The 18,991-nt window shown below is 43.2% G+C and overlaps 1 protein-coding gene across 1 annotated transcript; it reads left to right on the forward strand.

Annotated features, from left to right (window-relative positions):
- Positions 1-453: 453 nt before the first annotated feature.
- On the forward strand, positions 454-12,575 carry LOC310799641 (uncharacterized protein; the record flags this gene model as incomplete). The annotated part of the gene is made up of 6 exons (XM_083662232.1): positions 454-657; positions 1,528-1,857; positions 2,749-3,801; positions 3,890-4,017; positions 5,742-5,925; positions 12,435-12,575. 6 exons carry the CDS (start codon positions 454-456, stop codon positions 12,573-12,575), a joined length of 2,040 nt encoding a protein of 679 aa, XP_083518358.1.
- Between the last annotated feature and the right edge of the window lie 6,416 nt (positions 12,576-18,991).

Below are 18,991 nucleotides of genomic sequence, written 5' to 3' on the forward strand. Positions count from 1 at the left end.
GCAAATGAGTATTAATACAGACAGTCAAATGAGTATTACAGCCAGGCAAATGAGTATTAATACAGACAGGCAAATGAGTATTATGGAGACTGAGCAGTTACATTAATAATACATGACCTAGGCCATGACTTGCAGAAATGTACAGTATGTTAGCAAACCAAAATATATACATGTGTTTTAGGAACTGTAGTGATGTAGAAAGAAAGTCAGTGTTACATTTTATTTTTTAACAATCATTCATCTTAGCTAGTTGTTGATGTGATGATGCCTGGCTTTCAGTAGGCTTCATGGAGGAGGCCCTCTCACTAATTCTCGGGTTGTTGCTATAGGGTCTCTGACATGGACAGCAGCAGAAAGAAGGTGAAATTGACGTGGTTACGAGGAGGTACAGCTGGTTCCTCCGCAAATGTCCGCAGGAGAAATGCTGCCGTATGCACACCCCCTCCCTGGAGTATGTCGGCGGTTGAAGATTTGAAAGCTCCCTCCCCTGGACTTAATGAGACCACAGGATCTACTGGCCTTGGAGCACTCAGCCTAGACACTCCCAAGAGAAAAGCAGATGTGCTTACTGGGAGCAGTCCCTCCGGGTCCGCAGGCAAAATGAAACTGAGGAAGCTTTCCAGAAAGCATTTTAAGGAATACAGTCTTCTTTCCCAGGTAAGTCTTTACTCTACATCTTGTTCTGGCTTTTCTATCCAAGATAACATGGAATATGGATGGGCAGTGCTCTTGACAGTATTACATCTATAGTGACTTTTATGGAAACTAGATGGTCTCTTTTTTATGCATTATCATGGGCATAAGTACTGGTTATTAATTTGCCCCACTGTCTACTTCTTTCCTCAGGCCACGCCTATGGAGAACTCATTCAATCTGGAATCTACAACTATGGAGCGCTCATTCAAACTGGAATCTACACCTATGGAGCGCTCATTCAAACTGGAATCTACACCTATGGAGCGCTCATTCAATCTGGAATCTACACCTATGGAGCGCTCATTCAAACTGGAATCTACACCTATGGAGCGCTCATTCAATCTGGAATCTACACCTATGGAGCGCTCATTCAAACTGGAATCTACACCTATGGAGCGCTCATTCAATCTGGAATCTACACCTATGGAGCGCTCATTCAAACTGGAATCTACACCTATGGAGCGCTCATTCAATCTGGAATCTACACCTATGGAGCGCTCATTCAAACTGGAATCTACACCTATGGAGCGCTCATTCAATCTGGAATCTACACCTATGGAGCGCTCATTCAAACTGGAATCTACACCTATGGAGAACTCATTCAATCTGGAATCTACACCTATGGAGCGCTCATTCAATCTGGAATCTACACCTATGGAGCGCTCATTCAATCTGGAATCTACACCTATGGAGCGCTCATTCAAACTGGAATCTACACCTATGGAGCACTCATTCAAACTGGAATCTACACCTTTGGAGAGATCATTCAATCTGGAATCTACAGAGAGTCAGGAACAATCGTCTCCTCAATCTCACTCTTTTCTCTGGAAGAAGAAAAACAGGACACCAGAGGAAGGATCAAAGGCTATCTATTCGAATGCCTTGTTCACAGCTGTTGGCAAAGAAGGGAAGAGACACCCTACCAATATCCCCACTCCTGCCCCCACTGAGTCATCACCAGTGACGACTGAGGTGCTCCATTCTGCAGCAGTTGAGGAAGCGGTCTTGAACGTTAGCTGCTGCTCGCCCCCACCCGAAAGAGAGTGTGAGGACAACGCTCCTATCCAGGGAGGGCAACCTCCTTGGGGAGGACATTGCTGGTTCTCCCCACTGGTGTTTGTGGACAAAGAAACCCAAGATGACAGCAGCACAGACCTGAGGGTAAGTCCCACTCCCAGCTAATGACCATAAAACACATTTTTCAGATAAGTTGTTTACCTCTGTTTCAATAGTTTTCAATTGCATATCATCTGCTATGTTGTCTGTGATTTACATTACCGGTATTCATTTTAATTGTTTAGCTAATGCTTTTATCCAGAGCGACGTAGAAGAATAGTAGAATCATGTTTTTTTCCCTCTTCGGATTTTTATCTCGGGAGAGCCATGCTTCCTCCATTACATGTGCAGTCGCCAGCCGCTTTTCACCTGACAGCGAGGGGTTTCACCAGCAGGACATAGCGCGTGGGAGGATGAGGCTATTCCCCCTACCCCCAGTTCCCCCCACCCAAAGCAGGCGGCACTAGTGCAGCGACCAGGACACATAGCCTTAATCCGGCTTCGCACCCGCAGACACGGCTAATGGACCCTTTTCACGGGGGCCATTTTGTGCCAGAAGGGCAGGGTAAACACAGGTGCAAGCAAAACACTAATGAGGGTTTCCAACTTCCACGAGTTTAGGTTGGAAACACTCATTACTGTTTTTCTTGCACCTGTGTTTACCCTGCCTTTTCAACACAAAATCGCCCCCATGAAAAGGGTCTATTGTGCCTGTATGGACATCCGACCAAGCCGGAGGCAACATGGGGGCTCGAACTTGCGACCTTTGTGTTGGTAGGCAGGGAATCTACCTCTGCACTACCCGGATGCCCAGTAGAAGAGTCTGAAGTTCTGCAAACCGTAGTGCCCTCAAAATATTTATGTAACCATAGAATCACATTAAGTCATTTTAATTTTGTCACAGAAGTCATCTAAGAGTGAATGCTAGGAAAAGAAACGGAATAAAAACAAAAGAGAGGGATTTATTTTCATTTCATATTGTTTGTTTGTTTTTAGAGTGTTGTGCTGAAAGGAGAGGATTCGCCCACGTGGTCTGATGCTGAGGACCCTGTGTCTGTAGAGGCGATCTTTTGGGAGACTCACACTCTGGCTTCAGAAACGGAGGCTGAGGTCGATTACTCCTCATTACCTGCACTGGAATATGTCCTGCCAAGTCCTGTCTCCTACTCCAAGGTGTTTCAGGACTACTCCTCCTACAGCCCAAAACACATGAGTGCTGCTGTGAATTGCCCGCCAATGACGACTTCCTCTCTCACCTCGCCATACACAAATGAACCCACTGGTGTCACCCAGGCAACTACTGATGACATACAGTTGCCTTTGCCACCGTCACGGAGGACAGTTTTTGTTTCAGCCAAGCAGTCCGCCTCAGACGCGCTGGTGGGCACTCAGACTCCCAACAAAGGCCCTTCCATGGCACCCAGGGGTGACACAAGGGACCCTAACCCCACCAGCATTATGGGCTTCGCACCGGATCCGTTTGCTTTGCGCGTGACCCCCCCTTTACGCAACAGTCCGGTTTCTCCCGTCTACCCCTTATTGGACTCCTCAACCCGCCACAGGTTCTCCGATGTTGGCTGTGGCCCGCGTTACCGCACCACCCCTTCTAGCCATTGCGGCAATCCGGCAAGAAGACGGTCCATGGGGGCCGAACCCATATGGACCAGTGACTCCTCCCCTGATAATCAGACTGGATTCATAGACACACACTGTCACTTAGACATGCTATATGGCAAGCTGGGCTACCGCGGGACATTCAGACGATTCCGGAGTCTGTACCAGGACAGCTTTCCGTCACAGTTTCACGGCTGCATTGCAGACTTCTGCAACCCACGGCTCATGGTGAAGGAGAAACTGTGGCAAGGTCTGCTGGCTGAAGACTTGGTGTGGGGCGCCTTTGGGTGCCACCCCCACTTTGCCAAGGAATATTCCAAGATCCATGAGCAGAGCATCATGAACGCCATGCGACATCCAAAAGCTGTGGCATTCGGTGAGATTGGCCTGGACTACTCCCACAAAAACTCCAACGACCACTCAAAGCAAAAAGAGGTAAGGTCTAATCTGAGCGTAGAAATGTATTCTATGGTATGTAATTATTATTAAATTACATGGTTTGTTGTTCTGGTGCCCTCTGCAGGTGTTTGAGCGTCAGCTGCGTTTGGGCGTGGGCATGCAGAAACCTCTGGTGATCCACTGTAGGGATGCAGATGACGACCTGCTGGAAATCATGAAGAAGTGTGTCCCACGGGACTACAAAATTCACAGGTGTGTGTGGAGGAAAGTGTATTTGTTAATGAGAGTGGCATCCAACTATTCATCAAGCTAAATATTTTCAGGCAGGTATATATTATGTCACATCTGGGGTTGCTAATAGGCATCAGTGTAATAGACACCATTTATCAGTCTTTCAAGTAATTGGAAAGGACATTTAGCTCAAACTTGGATCTCCTCTTAACTCTTCTTTTAAGCGGTGCAGCGGCTTCTATAAGTTACACGTGCGTCCATCCGTCCGTTTGAGCCGAGATATGTGCACGAGATTTCACCTGAGGTGAGCATGACATGTTCACCTAGGCTCCTCCCCTGGCTCGAAGGAAGCCAGAGAGTGAGGTCGACACTTGACAGTGAAACCATAGACTGTAGGGTGACGCTCACACACATGCATGCACACACAGTGCCAGGGCTTGACGTTAAAAAGCATAATATTGTAAATAATCGCTGTTGAATCAAGTTGGATTTCCTGATCCACGCTAAAACCCGGAGCGGACTTTTGAGCAACCTGTGCAAACCTGCACCCCTTACTTCAACACCTGTGTGTTTTAGTTTAGTTTATTTGTTTAGCACAAATTTAGGTACAAATCTGTGCAAGGTGGGAACGAAGCCTTTGCAGGCTTGTACAGAGTTCCACACCTACTCATATCAATTTCGTGACATGCAGGCTAAACACTCAACAAAAAAACACAAAAAAAAGAAAAACTACATGTTAAATCAGCAAAGCAGCAAAAATAAGGTCATTTGCATCTGAAGCAAAAACATGAAGGCTAAGAGGAAAACAAAGTATGTTAGAGAAAAGTTGTCAAAATGTGTCAGAGAAGGATGAGTACAGGGATCAGGAGGACAGTAGATGTTTCTTCAGGTGCTTTTTGAAAGCAGAATAAGAGGACATTGATCTTAGCGGTAGGCTTAATTCACTCCAAAGCTTAGGACCTCTAAAAGTGATGTTGAATTGGTGCCTTGAAGTCCGTGTGCGCGGTAAGAGTAGATTGTTGTTGCTGTGTCTTGTTTGATATGAATGGACATTTGTGGTGGGAATGAACAAATAGTGAAGGGTGACTGGAAGATCATGTTTCCTATATATGAACTTGTGTAAGAATAAGCAGGTTTGATAAACATTCACTTTGTCAATGGGTAATATATTATATTTTTTACTTACTACTAGTCCCTCTACTCTCAGTGAGTGGAAGCTACCACTTATCTGAGGACTATGGTCAGTCTGTCAGTCACGCATAATACCGTGGATTGGATGTTGAAAGACTTGGAATGTTACATGTCACCACTGATTCTTGTCATTTAAAAAATTACACTGATTGGGCCAAAATGGTTTGATACATTGTTTGTGTTTGTGTCATATGTGATATCTCAGATGTAATTGTTCAAATGTTCGAACTGATAATATCTGAAAATGAGTATTTGTAATTAAAATGTGGAAATTCTTGGTAATTTATGGTTATAGTGAGTAGTTATTTGCATGAAGTTGTGCAACCATTACTGAATAATTACCATGGAATACTCTGGAAGCATTTCTTTACTGGCCTTTCCTTCTGTCTTATGAAATACATTGAACCTCCATATTCTAGAAGACGGATGAGGCTGTTACAGGTGTTGTTACCCAATACCTTTGATTAAAGTACTAGATAACACCATGGAAACTGTACAGCCAAGTAAAGACCAGTTTTCTCCCATTATTGAATGTTTGCTTCTGTGGGCTGCAGGCACTGTTTCACAAACAGTTATCCAGTGATTGAGCCCTTCCTGACAGAGTTCCCCAACCTGCATGTGGGCTTCACAGCCCTGGTCACCTACCCCAGAGCCGTGGAGGCCCGAGATGCCGTCAAGAAGATCCCTCTCAACCGGATTGTGGTGGAGACAGACGCACCATACTTCCTGCCCAGACAGGTACATTTAGATTAAAGCCCAGGTGCAGTCATCCCCCAACACCCAGCATCCAATGTCATCACTGGCATGCAGGCGTTTTCCCACCTCTTAACAGCAAATTGGCAAAATTACATCTTGAAAAATGTCACCCTGGGTTTAGGGTAGGAATTGAACACCATCTGTTAGCCAAGTGCTGGTATTTTAATTTGATTCTGTTATTCTTCTAAATTCATTCTTCATTTGAAGGCTTAATGTATGCCAGAGTTTTCTGTACCATTGAATAGGTACAGGAACTAGGAATTGCTAACTCATCTACAATAATACTAGTAGTATGGTTTTCAATGGAGAGTTTTACTGTATCATAGTTTAAATGCTTTCAGGTCAGATATTGAATATCGGCACAAACTGGCTATCAGCGATTGGGGTGCTCTCCACTAAAGGGCACAAGTGATCTAGCTGAATCATATCGTGGTTATCTTATATGACATGATGTGCAATTAATGCACTCATTTTCTAACACTAATTTACAAGGCAAATTAAAGTGTCAACAAAGGGTGTCAGTCATTAACAAGAATTTTATTAAACAATTTTTTTCTAGCAATAGACCCCTTTCACAGTAACCGTTTTGAGGTAGTAAAGCAGGAAGTAAAGCAGGTATAACCAATACCATTAATGATGGTTCCATTCCATTTAGGTGTTCCAGTGCCAGGGCCCTCATTAATGTTATTGGTTACACCTGCTTTACTTCCCGCTTTACCACCTCAAAATGGTTGCTGAGAAAAGGGTCTATGACCTCAGAATGATAGTTTGATATTGTTTGTGCCATACATTTTTTTTTATTGCCTGTGATCATCAAACGCACTGACCGACTTTTTACGATTTTATTTCAAGCTCAAATCATATACAAAATACAAACTCACATGAAAAAATTAACTACCATATTCATGATCAAACAAACGTGATTCAGAATCAGAATAACTTTATAACTTTATTTATCCCAGAGGGGAAATCACTATGCCAGGCAGCATGTGTGTGTTACTGATGTGATGAGATCACTGATGATGTCATCCGCCATCTGGCTGCCTGGCAAAAATATTGCCACGCAGATGGCCGCCGGCCATTGATGACGTCATTTGTCCTCAGGGTTGTGAGTCAGTCAGCTTCAGACAGAGCCAGATTTAGGCCGGCAGCCCGAGTGTTTGTGATGTCAGCAGTGATGTCATCAGTGAGTGATGTAATCAGTGATGTCACTCTTTATCCTCAGGGTTGTGAGTCAGTCAGTCTTAGACAGAGCCAGATGTAGGCCGGCAGCCATGGCATGCTATCTAATACAACATAAATGTTATCAATGTTATATGCCTACCCCGTTATAGGGCTGTCACTCTTTCCCAAAATAAAGTTCGAACGAACTTTAATTGCCCGCAAAATGTTCGAATATATTCGAACATTGGTTAATTTTGGTTAATTTAAAAAAAAAAAAAAAAAAACGGCCCGACGTGCCCGATTATGCAGTCCGCGCCTGCCGGTTACATCGTATAAATATATATAATATAATATAAAATATTAAAAGAATATAAAAAAAATCCCAAGCTGTCCTCATGGTCCAGTCAGTCAGCTCAGTTAGGCTGTGATGTCAAAAACCTCTTCGGCACCCTCTTCGGCACCGCCTACGCTGCCTTGGCCAGGAAACACCTCCCACACTTGCCTCTGTGTCTCCCTGTGAATTCAGTTATCACGCTGACTTATAGTAACCTGACGCTGCCAGATGGATGAGTTTGCTTCACATTCTGTTTCACATTGTGAATTTGTGGAACAATGCCGCCCCCGTCTGGCGGAGTCAGGCTAGACTTATAGGGAATACAGTGTTAAGTCGTGTAGTTACAATATTCGTGCTGCTGGTAAATGAGTGTGTGTGGGGTGATAATGAGAACAGCTGCTTCACAGAGTCAAACTGAAACGGTGTCACTTCAGTTGACTTGTGACAGAGTCTAATATAGTGGGGCTCAAAACAGCACCTATAGGTCGCTTCCGGAAAGAAGCGCCAAAATTGGCACAAATACTCCTTGTGGACTATTATTTTGATAAAAGTAACTGGCCACGCAGAAATTTTATTTTTTTCTAAGATGGCCGCCATTTCCAGCCTGAAAACACTATTTTGGGGGCAACTTTGGGTAGAATTGTCCAATATGAATGATCTTGTTATCAAACCATACATTTATGACCACAGAGAAGCCAGATTTATTCCATGAAAATTTCAAAATGGCTGCCATTTTAAAGATGGCTGCCATTTCAGCCATTTTTACCATAGGATTTCACTGTCCAGGGCGATTTTGATGATTCTGGTGTCAAATGACAGGTTTTTAACTATGGAAATTTCAAAATTATACATCAGAAATTATTTGTATATCTCCTTTTGCCATTTACTCTGCATATATTTTCAAAGTAATGTGAAAATATGCATAAACAACAGTATTTTAGAGATTTAGTATTTTAGAGTAAATGGTAAAAGGAGATATACAAATGATTTCTGATGTATAATTTTGAAATTTCCATAGTTAAAAACCTGTCATTTGACACCAGAATCATCAAAATCGCCCTGGACAGTGAAATCCTATGGTAAAAATAGCAGAAATGGCAGCCATCTTTAACACATTCACTGCCAGCCGTTTTTCAATACTGTAGTTAGCTTCTGCCAAGGTTTTTTTTTGAGGATTCTGGCTCATCTTTCAAGAGCCGAGGATTCTTTTCTGTTAGGATTTTGTGAACACACAATATCTCAAAAGAACTAATAGAATGTGTGCTTTCTCTGTCTAAAAGAGTTAGTTTGTAGAGTTAGTAGTTATGTAAGCATTAGCAGTTGAATACAGCATGGTTTCAGCGTCTGAAAATTTATTCTGAGATAAATGGCTTTTTGTGAAATTCGATAGAACAGTCACTTTAACCATTCATTTTTGGCATCAGTAAGACGTCAGACATCTAAACAATAGTTTTGAACAGTAATTTCCTCCATAACAGCAGGAAACACCCCTCTCTTTCAAACTCCTCCCTCCGTGTGTGTCTTCTTGGCTGCAGCGGCCGTGTCACAAGCTCGTTTCTGCTGCTGTAACCTCGCGTCACCAGTCTCACTGCTTTGCTGCTGCTCCTGTCTGCTGGCGGCCGCTCTTTGAAGTCTGGATGGGCTCGCTCGTTTCTTGCGGTTTCGGTTGAGAGCTTTGATGAAGCTTTTGCGATTCTGGTCTTATTTATGCTGCGTGTTTCAAAGTGTGTTCCACCCGTAATCTATTATGCAAATTTGCAATCCCTCACCGCCAGCAATCAGCGCGAAAGCGAAAGCGTTTTCGCCAATCCATTTTCATGAGAATGGCTTCCTCACACTGCTTTTTGCTTGCCTTCCTCTAGTCAGGAGAGCACTGTCGCCACTTAGTGGGTCGGTGGAATGGGTTGTACACGTTGGGTGGCTCCAATAATTTTATAGGAGACGTGGGGGGCGTTGATCCACGTCCCACCGTCAAATTTTTTTTTTTTTTTTTAAGACGAGATATCTCGTCATTGGCAGTCAACCGTTGGATTTTGTAAGACGAGATATCTCGTCATTGGCAGTGAACGTGTTAAAATGGCAGCCATTTTGAAATTTTCATGGAATAAATCTGGATTCTCTGTGGTTATAAATGTATGGTTTGATAACAAGATCATTCATATTGGACAATTCTACCCAAAGTTGCCCCCAAAATAGTGTTTTCAGGCTGGAAATGGCGGCCATCTTGGAAAAAAATAAAATTTCTGCGTGGCCAATTACTTTTATCAAAATAACAGTCCACAAGGAGTATTTGTGCCAATTTTGGCGCTTCTCTCCGGAAGCGACCTAAAGGTGCTGTTTTGAGTCCCACTAATGGTAAAAATAGCTGAAATGGCAGCCATCTTTGAAATGGCAGCCATTTAGAAATTTACATGGAACAAATCTGGCTTCTCTGTGGTCATAAATGTATGGTTAGATAACAAGATCATTCGTATTGGACAATTCTACCCAAAGTTGCCCCCAAAATAGTGTTTTTGGGGCGGGAAATGGCGGCCATCTTGGAAAGATCGAGATTTTTGCGTGGCCAGTTACTTTTATCAAAATAACAATCCACAAGGAGTATTTGTGCAAATTTTGGTGCTTCTTTCCGGAAGCGACCTATTTTACATTGAAAGTGCATTTTTTGAGCCCCACTAATAGTCTTTATTCCGCCCTCGCACTCGAGGGTGTCCTTCGTGACATCACTTCCTTCGTGACCAACCGGCGTCAACGTGTTATCACATCCTCTCGTGTGGGGGAAGTGTAGCGTGCCTCACTTTCACAGTAGACGCGGCTTCTTCTAAGCTTGTGGGTGGTCTGTCAAGCAGGCGACACTGTGGGGTCTGCAATTAGCATATATAATAAGTGGCGTACATGCAGGGAGAGCATTGATTGATTGATTGATTGAGTTCTTTATTGATAATGAATACACAGTATATACAATATACATATATACATACACAGGCCCACCATTATCAAAAGGATAAAAACGCAATAAAGCTGACAGCTTATTTCCATTGCGGTCCTCATGATGACTGTTATAAAATGTGTACTCAGCAGACTCCTCCTTTCACTCCCTCTCCCTCTCTCCTCCACACCCCTCCCATAGATACGCTGGTGAACCCTCATTTCATCATTGCTGTTGCTGTATGTCACTTTATAATTATAATGATGTTGCACAATGTCCATTTTGGCCACATAGAACATGTGTGCTTGCTACAGCTGTAAATTACAGGTGCAATTTCTTATCTTATCTTATTTTATTTAACTTTATTGTAGATAGGGTAACTTAAATGCTGTGCTTTCTTGACATGTTTCTGACATGGTTTCTATGTCTGACATATTTTTGACATTGGCTCTTTCTCTTGTGTGTTTTTACTGAGATGTACTGACATTGTCTTTGTTTTTGTTTGTTTGTTTTTAATTAAAATTAAAATAATAATTCGAACATCTCAATTACAGAACATGCCCCCCCTCCCCCACATTCGAAGATAAATTCAAATTTCGAATAAAAAGTGACAGCCCTACCCCGTTATCAATGTTATATATATGCCTACCCCATCTTTGTCTGCAAAATCTGTGGTTGTGTGGGATTGTGGATAGGCGGTAGGTGGAGATTGTGAAGACATGCAAAGAACCTACCTACTTTTTTTTTGTCTCTCTCTCTGTCTGTCTCTCTCTCTCTCTCGCCATGCACACTGAGGGGCACTTTGCACGAGGACGGTTTCCTATGGTGACGGGGAATTATTTTATCGTTAGTGCCTCCCTTTTAGACGGCGACGGCGAATTCGCGCTTAGGAAACGACACATTTTAAAACCACCCTCCAGAGTGGAATTGTTTGAGACACTTCGCGCTGAGGGCTCCATGTAATCGCTTTGGAACGGCACATTTCAGAAACTCTGACGTGCCTGCACACGCGACACACACGATTACGCCATAGCCGTGCGCGAGTTGGCAACCAATGAATGAAGTTTGGCAACATTCAGAATTAAGCTACACTGCGGCCAACTTCAGTTACATGTTCAGAATGTTACTGCTGCGAGGAGCCGATGGCTGTACCCGGTCGGCATTTAATGTTAGTTACAAAAGCACGTCGACAGTGTTTTCTCATTGCCAGTAGCCTACAGTAGGGTTTGACAGATAGCACACTCAGCGCTGCTCGTTAAAGATTTCCAATAGGCGTTATTCTGATAAACTGGTCACATATATGTTACATTCTCACCCGACAAATATTAAAACTTTAAAACCGTTTTGGTTTTTGTTTTAGCTTGAAAAAAGCTTTTTGGCAAGTCTAAATGACTGCGGAAAGCGTACTCTACTTCCTCGTTTAAAACCGGAAAGACGATTACGAAATGACGTCATGCAGAAGCGTCCTTGTATGGGCAAAGAATAAGGTGATCACACTGCCACCTAGCGACCTGGCATGTACATTACGGCGTTTTAAAAATTCAACAGCGCTCATGTAAACAGGGAGAGGGTGTGAAGGAAAAGTTGTGAAGGAAACGCTATTGTGTTGTTTCTTCCAGAAACTGTCCTCGTGTAAAGGGCCCCTGAGTTTCATAAAGAGGTCAGGAAAGTGAAACTTAAAGAAAAAATCATGCTTCTCTCTCTCTCCCCTCCCTCTCTCTCTCCTGCTGTAAAATAAAAAGATTAAAATACTGATGCATGCTGAACATGCCCAGTGTAGGTGAATGGTCATGTAGCATGGTTTACAGGGGAGCTGTATGGACGGAGAAGACGTTTTAAACCTGTGTGTGGACAGAGTTTATTCTGCTCCGTTCATGCAAACACCTTAGTGAGGATGTAGCCATTTAGTCTCTCGCTCCTCCTCACTTGTCCTCTCTCACCCTGGTTCTCTAGGTTCTTCTCACTTGTCCTCTCTCACCCTGGTTCTCTAGGTTCTTCTCACTTGTCCTCTCTCACCCTGGTTCTCTAGGTTCTTCTCACTTGTCCTCTCTCACCCTGGTTCTCTAGGTTCGTAAAGACGTCTGCAAGTTTTCCCATCCCGGAATGGGCATCCACACCCTGCAGGAGATCAGCCTGCTGAAGGGAGAGGACATGGCCACAGTCCTCACTACCATCCGCCGCAACACCGCTCAGCTCTACGGCTTGTGAGCCCGAGGGTAAAGATACAATCTGTAATTTCAGAGTTTGTCTGTGAACTTAATGTGGCTTTTTCTTTTAGGTTTAGCTTAATTAGCCCTCCTAGTTGTATGAGGAGGAGGAGTAGACCTCTTAGGTTGACCTACACTCTGATTTTAAGATGTCTAAAGGTCTTAGGAATTGAGTCTGCCTAAAAGTGGACACGTGAAAAATATTGAATGGAATTCAAATATCTTTTGTCTAATAGACACTATGTTTATCCGTTTGTTTAACATAAGACTCATTGTTCTTCATGATTGTAATTAATTTGCTAAGCATTATTGGTTTGATGTGTAATTTGACATCCCTTACCTGTTGTGATTTGTCTGGAAGTTTGTCTTTATGATGACTGCTGTGATATTGTTTGGTTTGGTGCAGTGCAGACAAATTAAAAGGCTTTACTCCCCACAAGGTGTGCTGTCAGTGTACGTACACACACACACACACACACACACACACACACACACACACACACACACACAAATGCGGTTTATCTCAAGAACCGTTTGTCCGATGGACTTCAACTTTTGGGGAGTGCGCTGATGGGAACTCGACACATTGCAGTGCCGAATTTTGTGCAATTTGGCACAGCGCCACCTACTGGCAACACAAAAAGTTGACCCTCCTTGAGGGTCCAAGGCCCATCCCTTAGCCAGCTATACTTTCCTATCTGGCTCCCAACTCAAAAATGTGGGGAACCCCTTGATATATAGGGCTATATGATTCAAATGTTGTTGTTCTAGCCTCATGTCTTGTACACTATAATGCCGGTAGTGTCTGTCTCTCTCTGTCTGTCCTTCGCGTATCTTGCGGACCGTTTGTCGGATCGACTTCAAACTTGGGGAGTGTGCTTAGGGGGACCTGACGGAGTGCAGTGTTGGGGGGAGGGGAGACGGAGTGCCCACGGGGTGGTGCATAGGGGGAACGAGCACTGCACTAGTTATTGATAGATGCTAATAGAGCTCAACAGATAGATGCACTGCCTCCACGGGTCACCAAGTCCTTAAATTTGGTCGCCAAAGTATGTCTTGGGTGGCCCAAATGTAAACTTTTGTAAAAACAATACAGAAAAGGCAATTGAATGCAAGTTAACACAACCTTCCTTAACTGTGACACTTCAATAAATGAAACTGAATGCAAATATTATTATTTATTTTTTTTTTTTAATATTGTAAACATATGGTACATGTCTCATAGTCTCCGAGTTCAGTCTATCTTTTTCACACACAGACCTTTTCAAATACAGTAACTTGAAATCTGCTACAAACTTACAGTTGATCTTGATGAAGAGCTTTTTTCCTATTGTCCAGGCTTTCTCCTGGTAACTAGATCTAAATGTTTCATAACTCAGTCTGTGTGCATTATCCATATTTACAAAAACCAATATCAGTTCCTATCTTACTAAACAAAGTATTGTACAGTTAACAGTAAAAAGGGCAATAGAAAACAAAGTGAAACTCATTGTCTATCAAAAAACACATTCAACAAAATCCACTTTTCTTCTTGCAGACTGACGTAGACTACCGTCCAGTTTCAACCGTAAAATACCAGATCACAGCTGGGCTTTGCTTTTTAGATAAATTATATGCAACATAATCTTTAGTACCACTACCATACTCATATTTTATCATCCTAAATATAGCCTACTCAATTTTTATGTTTAGTCCATATATCATCAGCCTGTTGCTCTTTATACTGAGTAAACAAAGATGATCTGAACATACAAATATTGAGTTGTTAGTTATTAGCAAATACCTCACCAAAGTTAATCCATGGTTATAATGTGATGTGCACACATCTCTTGACCCAGAGCATTTGTTTATCCCATTTCTTGTCAGCCTATTTTCTTCCATATCAAGTAACTGATTCCATAACTGCCCTATATGTTCCAGCAAGCATCACATGGTTCTCAATGTTCCCCACTGTACCTTGGGTGCATATTTGTGCACACCCAGAAAATATCTTATGGCTGTTTTTTAGGACTCGAGCTGCGACTAGTGCCAAGTGAATAGGTCGGCAGGTTATATATTGCTCATCAATTACTAGTAGGCTATATGACATCATCCGGTGACTTCTAGCGACTTTCTGAACACCCAGTAGCTACGTTCCTCTGAAACAAGCTGGCAAAACTGATAGGAGTGCAAGGCCTACTGAAAGCAGGAGCAGGAACGGCCAGTGCCAGAGGGGTAAGCTGGGAGGGCTGATCTGAGCTGGAGGAGCAGCTGGCAGGAGTGACACTTGAATACAGAGCAGATGTGTCTGGGACTGGGATTCAATACGGGTAAAGGAGCTTGTTAAGGTTGGCTCCACTGCAAAGTCTACTTGCATGTTGATCCCACCAGAGGGCGATCGTCCTCCCCTCTGGACCTTCCGAGAGCCACTTCGGGGAGAAACAGACTGGCAAACGGTAAACTGGGTGACTGAAATGAAAGCACACAAGCATTAGAGCATGTGACATGTACATTCTCACCATGCTCAGCAACTGCCATCCATCCACCTCTTCAACAAGGCCCGAAAGCCCCCACGAATAAGGACTTCATCACCAACAAGAATTGATCATATTTATTGGGTGAAAAGTACATCTCCCGCGATATTAATCGACTAGCTGGCTACTTTTTGGGAGTAGTCGATGATGTGAATCCCCTAGTATAGTGTCACAGGAATGAGTCCTAAAACCTGCAAATGTGTTAGCATGGGTTCCCTCTTCTGGAAGTCAATGGGATTTTTCAATGGATTTTTGGTTAAAAGCCTGAAATAAAGTTTGTGGTTAACAAAAGTTTATGATACTTTTCTCTTGGGGCGTCCGTGTAGTGTAGCGGTAGATTACCTGCTTACCAACACGAGGGTCGCAGGTTCACACCCTCCTGTTACCTTCGGCTTTTTTGGGCGTCCATACACGCACGATTGACTGTGTCTGCAGGTGGGAAGCCGGATTTGGGGTATGTAAGTACGCGTCTTGGTTGCTGCAGTAGCGCCTCCTCTAGTCGGTCGGGGCGGAAGGGAACTGGTGGGAATAGCGATCCGTGGTCCTCCCATGTGCTACGTCCTGCCGGTGACGCTCCCCCTGTCAGATAAAAAGAAGTGGCAGGCAACTGCGCATGTGTCGGAGGAAGCATGGTGCTAGTCTCGCATGTGTCGGAGGAAGCATGGTGCTAGTCTCGGCTCTCCCCAGATCGGAAGAGGGTGGAGCAGCGACTGGGGCATCAGGGGGAAAAATTGGCGAGAAAATGTATATATATATATATATATATATATAGAGAGAGAGAGAGAGAGAGAAAAAAAAGAAAGAAAATAAAGATATAATGTATTATGTATGTATATGTATATATATTAGGGATGGGCATCGTCTCCCCTGATTCTAAGTATAGTCGAATCGCTTGGTTTGAGCAAGTAAAACAATTTTTACAAGCATTTTAAGCAAGGTTTATGGAAAAATGAATGGCGGATGAAATCCCATGAAGAGGGAGAGGGGGTGACTTTGGCACCCCTTTGGCACTCAGACCTGAGCCTACTAAATATTTAATGAACCACTCATGATTGTCAAAACTGTTTTTTATTTTCGAAAATGTCAATGTCATGTAACATGTTCTTTACTTCAGTGGTGCAATGCTTGTTTGAGCTAAAAATCCACAGCAGAAGCTTTTTCTATTAATTAATAAAGCCTTAGACTTAGAAGCAGGGGAGACAATGCAACATTTCACTCACAAAAATAAAATAAAAAATAAATTTTTAATTTTTTTTACATTTTTATTTTTATTTTCGAATTTCGATTAAAAGTCGACTTTGGCCAGCGAATTTCGAATAGTGTTTTTGCTAGAAATGCCCATCCCTAATATATATACAATATATATACATATATATATATATACTTTGCCCTTTTGTTCAGCAAGATAATCTTCACAAATGAACACCACTTCAACAGTCCCATTGACTTTCAGATGAGGGAACCCAGCGCGTTGCCATCTTCTGGGTTGGCTTACAAAAATATGTCATCCCTGCGGTGCGGCACTGGGTCTTCTTGATTGAAATTGCCCACAAGTTTCTTTCGTTAAAGGTCTATTGTGCTGTATCAATGATTGTCAGTACTGTAATATTACACGACCAATCAAAAGTTGTAGTATGTTTGTCATGATCTTAAAGCCATTTTGGTCAAGAGGCATACATCTTAAGGCAGCTTAAATACTGAACAGGATTTCACGCCTTGAAATAGCATATAAACTATCAAAAAACTATCCTCCTCAATAATTTGTCAATCAATTGTGTGTGTGTGTGTGTGTGTGTGTGTGTGTGTGTGTGTGTGTGTGTGTGTGTGTGTGTACCTTCCATCTGCTGCTCTTCATCCTCAGACTTTGATTGGTTCACACATTTCCTCTCCTGCCCTGAAAATTAAAAAAGGTGAAGTTATCACACACCTGTCTGTTATGTGCTGTTGAGGTACAGCTGCCTGTATGTCTCCTCCAGCTGTACCGGTCGGAGCAGTACGTGGCCATACTGGTGGACATTGCCCCTTATTGCATCATTTTGTGTAACTGTCACATGTTTGTATACACAGGAGGTTCTCAATACACTATACATTATTTTGAATTGTGTGGTTATTGTAATATTGGAACAACACTCTGGTTTGACTGACTATGAATTTGTGGTAATCTATGTCAAAAATAATTAATTAAGGATCGTTTTCTATGCAATCCTGTAATTTGCCTTCTACACCTCGTTCTAATATTTGTCGAGCTACACTGAGACAAACACATTTGATCTGATTAGCTGTCATCAGTTATAGATAGTGACGTCAACTGACCGTTGTCTTTGTGTTTTTGGTGTTTGTCCACAAAGGGGTGCAGTAGCTCCTGGACCGCTTTGTCCCATCTGGGAATCTGCTCCAGGACACTCTCCATTACAGAGATGGACTTCTCTGTTCCGAAGTGCTGGATGATGGTTTGGGCCATCTCCTCTCTAGGGTTGGTCTTCACACTGCCTGGGATTGTGAGACAGCACAGCATCTTTTTGTACTGTCGCTCGTTCAGCTCCTCAATGATGGAGGTCAGTGCTGTCTTCCAGCCGCTCTCTGAAGTCTTCCTCTCCATCTCTAAAACACAGAAAGACCAGAGAAGAGATAAACCAATGAGGCACAGTAGAAATGAGCGCAGTAACTACGCCAACACTGAAACTGAGAAAAATGGCTTTAAAGTTTTTTGACTGTCCAGCCAAATTAGATATAGGTTGAAAAGTGGCAATGCGCTTATTAAATATGTATACGTTAAAGTATTTTTTGGGGGCAAAACAATGATCAATTATTTGACCTATGACCCCAGAAATGCAGATACAGCACTCTGTCTGTGTATTACCTTAAACAGATGTGTAGGTAGTACAAGGGAAAAGCGCAGTAACTACAATCTAATGTGCTTCTCCCAAATTAGGTCAACAGGTTCATGGAGTACTCTTCTACTCTGGCCTAAATAATTACACCGAGTGACCTGACGGTGGCGCTATAACAGCCATCTTTACGTTTTGGTCCATAACTTTAGAACCGTAAATAATTTTTCCCCAGGTTTCATTGGCTCGCCCCACTTTTACTCATTGCTGTGATCTAAGAAATTACACCTATTGACCTGATGGTGTAACTTTTGAACTGTAGTGTGGGGCGGCTGTAGCTCAGGAGGTAGAGCGGGTCCACTAATCGCTTTGGATAAAAGAGGTCGGTGGTTCGATTCCCGCCTCCTCCACTCTGCATGTCGAAGTGTCCTTGGGCAAGATACTGAACCCCAAATTGCTCCTGATGGTGTGCCAGCACCCTGCGTGGTAACCTGCCGCCATCGGTGTATGAATGGGTGAATGTACCTACTGATTGTAAAGCGCTTTGGATAAAAGCGCTATATAAATGCAGGCCATTTACCATTTACCATTTAGTGTCTACAATCAAATTTTATTTCGCACCTGGATTCCTTGGCTCCTCACGCTTCTACTCACATATGCCCGCCCTTAACTACTTAATCCACCCTAGCAACCATCTACAAACGCGCTAGCGACCAGCCGGAAACACCCTAGCAACCAGTTACTACACTCTTGAACCACTTAGAGAAGGGGCGGCTGTAGCTCAGGAGGTAGAGCGGGTCGTCCACTAATCGCTTTGGATAAAAGAGGTAGGTGGTTCGATTCCCGGCTCCTCCAGTCTGCATGTCGAAGTGTCCTTGGGCAAGACACTGAACCCCAAACTGCTCCCGTTGGTGTGCCAGCACCCTGCGTGGTAACCTGCCTCCATCGGTGTGACTGTGAATGGGTGAATGTACCTACTGACTGCAAAGCGCTTTGGATAAAAGCGCTATATAAATGCAGGCCATTTACCATTTAGAGACGTCCTAGCTACACATTGCCGATTGGGGCTGCATGGG

This window comes from Poromitra crassiceps (genome assembly GCF_964638095.1).
Source record: "Poromitra crassiceps genome assembly, chromosome: 2".
Classification (NCBI taxonomy): domain Eukaryota; kingdom Metazoa; phylum Chordata; class Actinopteri; order Beryciformes; family Melamphaidae; genus Poromitra; species Poromitra crassiceps.